Below are 2,401 nucleotides of genomic sequence, written 5' to 3' on the forward strand. Positions count from 1 at the left end.
ACCATGCCCAGCTAATTTTTTGTATTTTTTAGTAGAGACGGGGTTTCACCATGTTGACCAGGATGGTCTCGATCTCTTGACCTCGTGATCCACCCACCACGGCCTCCCAAAGTGCTGGGATTACAGGCTTGAGCCACCGCGCCCGGCTATCCAGCACTTTTCTACTACCCCTTACTGTCACCTGTGTGCTTAGAATGTATTTCTCATGCATTATCAGTTATTGGGGAAAAACAGAAACCTTATATTAGGATTTCAAGGTAAGTTCTACTTCTGTTACCCCTTGTATATACGTATGTGATAGATAAAACATGTATATAACCATTATTCTTTCTGTGCCAATATAAAATGGGGAGCTTATGAATGATTTATATTTCACAGAGAATACCTATTAATAAAACAGATTATTTGAAAGCATTTTGTATGTACACAGGTTTCACTTAAAAGTAGTGAAAAATTCCAAACACATCAATTGTCCAAAAGAAGATTGGCTTAGGACTAGCTAATAAAATTTAGATTCATAATTTTTTTTTTTTTTTTGATACAGAGTCTGGCTCTGTCATCCTGGCTGAAATGCAGTGTCACGATCTTGGCTCACTGCAACCTTCGCCTCCTAGGTTCAGGCAATTCTCTGCCTGAGCCTTCTGAGTAGCTGAGATTACAGGTGCCCACCATCATGCCCAGCTAATTTTTTGGGCACTTTTAGTAGAAACAGGGTTTCACCATCTTGGCCAGGCTGGTCTTGAACTCCTGACCTCGTGATCCACCCGCCTCGGCTTCCCAAAATGCTGATATTACAGGTGTGAGCCACCATGTCCAGCCTAGATTCATAATTAATAATGTTATTGGACTGATTCAGAGAAGCAGATACATAAATTATTTTTGTTTTTTGTTCTCGTTGAGACAGAGTTTCGCTCTTGTTGCCCAGGCTGCAGTGTGATGGTGCGATGCGATCTCTGCTCACCACAACCTCTGCCTCTGGGGTTCAAATGATTCTCCTGCCTCAGCCTCCTGAATAGCTGGGATCACAGGCATGCACCACCACACCTGGCTAATTTTGTACTTTTAGGCTGGACGCAGTGGTTCATGCCTGTAATCCCAGCACTTTGGGAGGCCGAGGTGGGCGGATCACAAGCTCAGGAGTTCAGGACCAGTCTGGTCAACATAGTGAAACCCCGTCTCTAATAAAAATACAAAAAATTAGCTGGTGTGGTGGTGTGCACCTGTAATCCCAGCTACTTGGGAGGCTGAGGCAGGAGAATTGCATGAACCCAGGAGGCGGAGGATGTAGTGAGCCGGAATCGCGCCATTGTACTCCAGCCCCAGCAACAGTGTGAGACTCCATCTCAAAAAAAAAAAAAAAAATTTTGTATTTTTAGTAAAGACGGGGTTTCTCCATGTTAGTCAGGCTGGTCTCAAATTCCCAACCTCAGGTGATCTGCCCGCCTTGGCCTCCCAAAGCGCTGGGATTACAGGCGTGAGCCACTGCACCTGGCCTGGAATATAAATTCTTAACTGGATATATACCATATAAATATATTTATATACCGGCCTGGTATATAAATATCTCCACTGGATAACATTTCATTGTGCCATAAAAGCAGTAAGTGGAAGAGGAGGAAAAAATATACAGTGTGTCTATATTTAAAACTAGGTAAAAAGGGAGTGTGTGGCAATGTCAGTAGAATTTAACCTTTACTAGATTGTTTTCTTTAAAATTTGTAAAAACAATGGATGTATTTTGTGAGCCTGAACTTCCAAGTGTTTTAAGCATCTTTAAGTACATTGTGAAAACAGATGTGGCAATATACAGGTCATCAAACGATCAGAGATACCAGGGATATGCTACGTAGATACACTGATGTAAAAGGTCTACTATGTAAAGCTAAAAATCAGTCATTCCACTTTAAAGAACATTTTTTTGTTGTTTTTGAGATGGAGTCTCACTGTCACCCAGACTAGAGTGCAGTGGCACGATCTTGCCTCACTGCAACCTCTGCCTCCCAATTGAAGCAATTCTCCTGCCTCAGCCTCCCAAGAAGGTGAGATTACAGGCACGTGCCACCATGCCTGGCTAACTTTTTTATTTTTAATAGAGTTAGGGTTTCATCATGTTGGCCAGGCTGGTCTCAAAATCCTGATCCCAAGTGACCGGCCCCCCTCGACCTCCCAAATTGCTGGAATTACAGGTGTGAGCCACCGTGCCCGGCCTAAAGTAAATATAAATGTAAAGGAAAATTTTCTGAGTAAGAACAATATAGAAGTATACTTGAAATTGGCTGGGCACAGTGGCTCACACCTATAATCCCAGCACTGTGGGAGGCCACAGCAGGCAGATCACCTGAGGTCAGGAGTTCAAGACGAGCCTGGCCAACATGGCAAAACCCTGTCTCTACTACAAATA

The 2,401-nt window shown here is 43.2% G+C and overlaps 1 protein-coding gene across 1 annotated transcript in view; it reads right to left on the reverse strand.

The window, feature by feature from the left end:
• Positions 1-2,401, reverse strand: part of LRIG2 (leucine rich repeats and immunoglobulin like domains 2) — a 55,668-nt gene that overhangs the window by 14,893 nt on the left and 38,374 nt on the right. Inside the window, exon 13 of the mRNA XM_037736966.1 lies at positions 1,833-1,882. Coding sequence (XP_037592894.1) covers positions 1,833-1,882 — 50 coding nt within the window. The remainder of the gene's footprint in view (positions 1-1,832; positions 1,883-2,401) is intronic.

Source organism: Cebus imitator, unplaced genomic scaffold (assembly GCF_001604975.1).
Source record: "Cebus imitator isolate Cc_AM_T3 unplaced genomic scaffold, Cebus_imitator-1.0 Scaffold32, whole genome shotgun sequence".
Classification (NCBI taxonomy): domain Eukaryota; kingdom Metazoa; phylum Chordata; class Mammalia; order Primates; family Cebidae; genus Cebus; species Cebus imitator.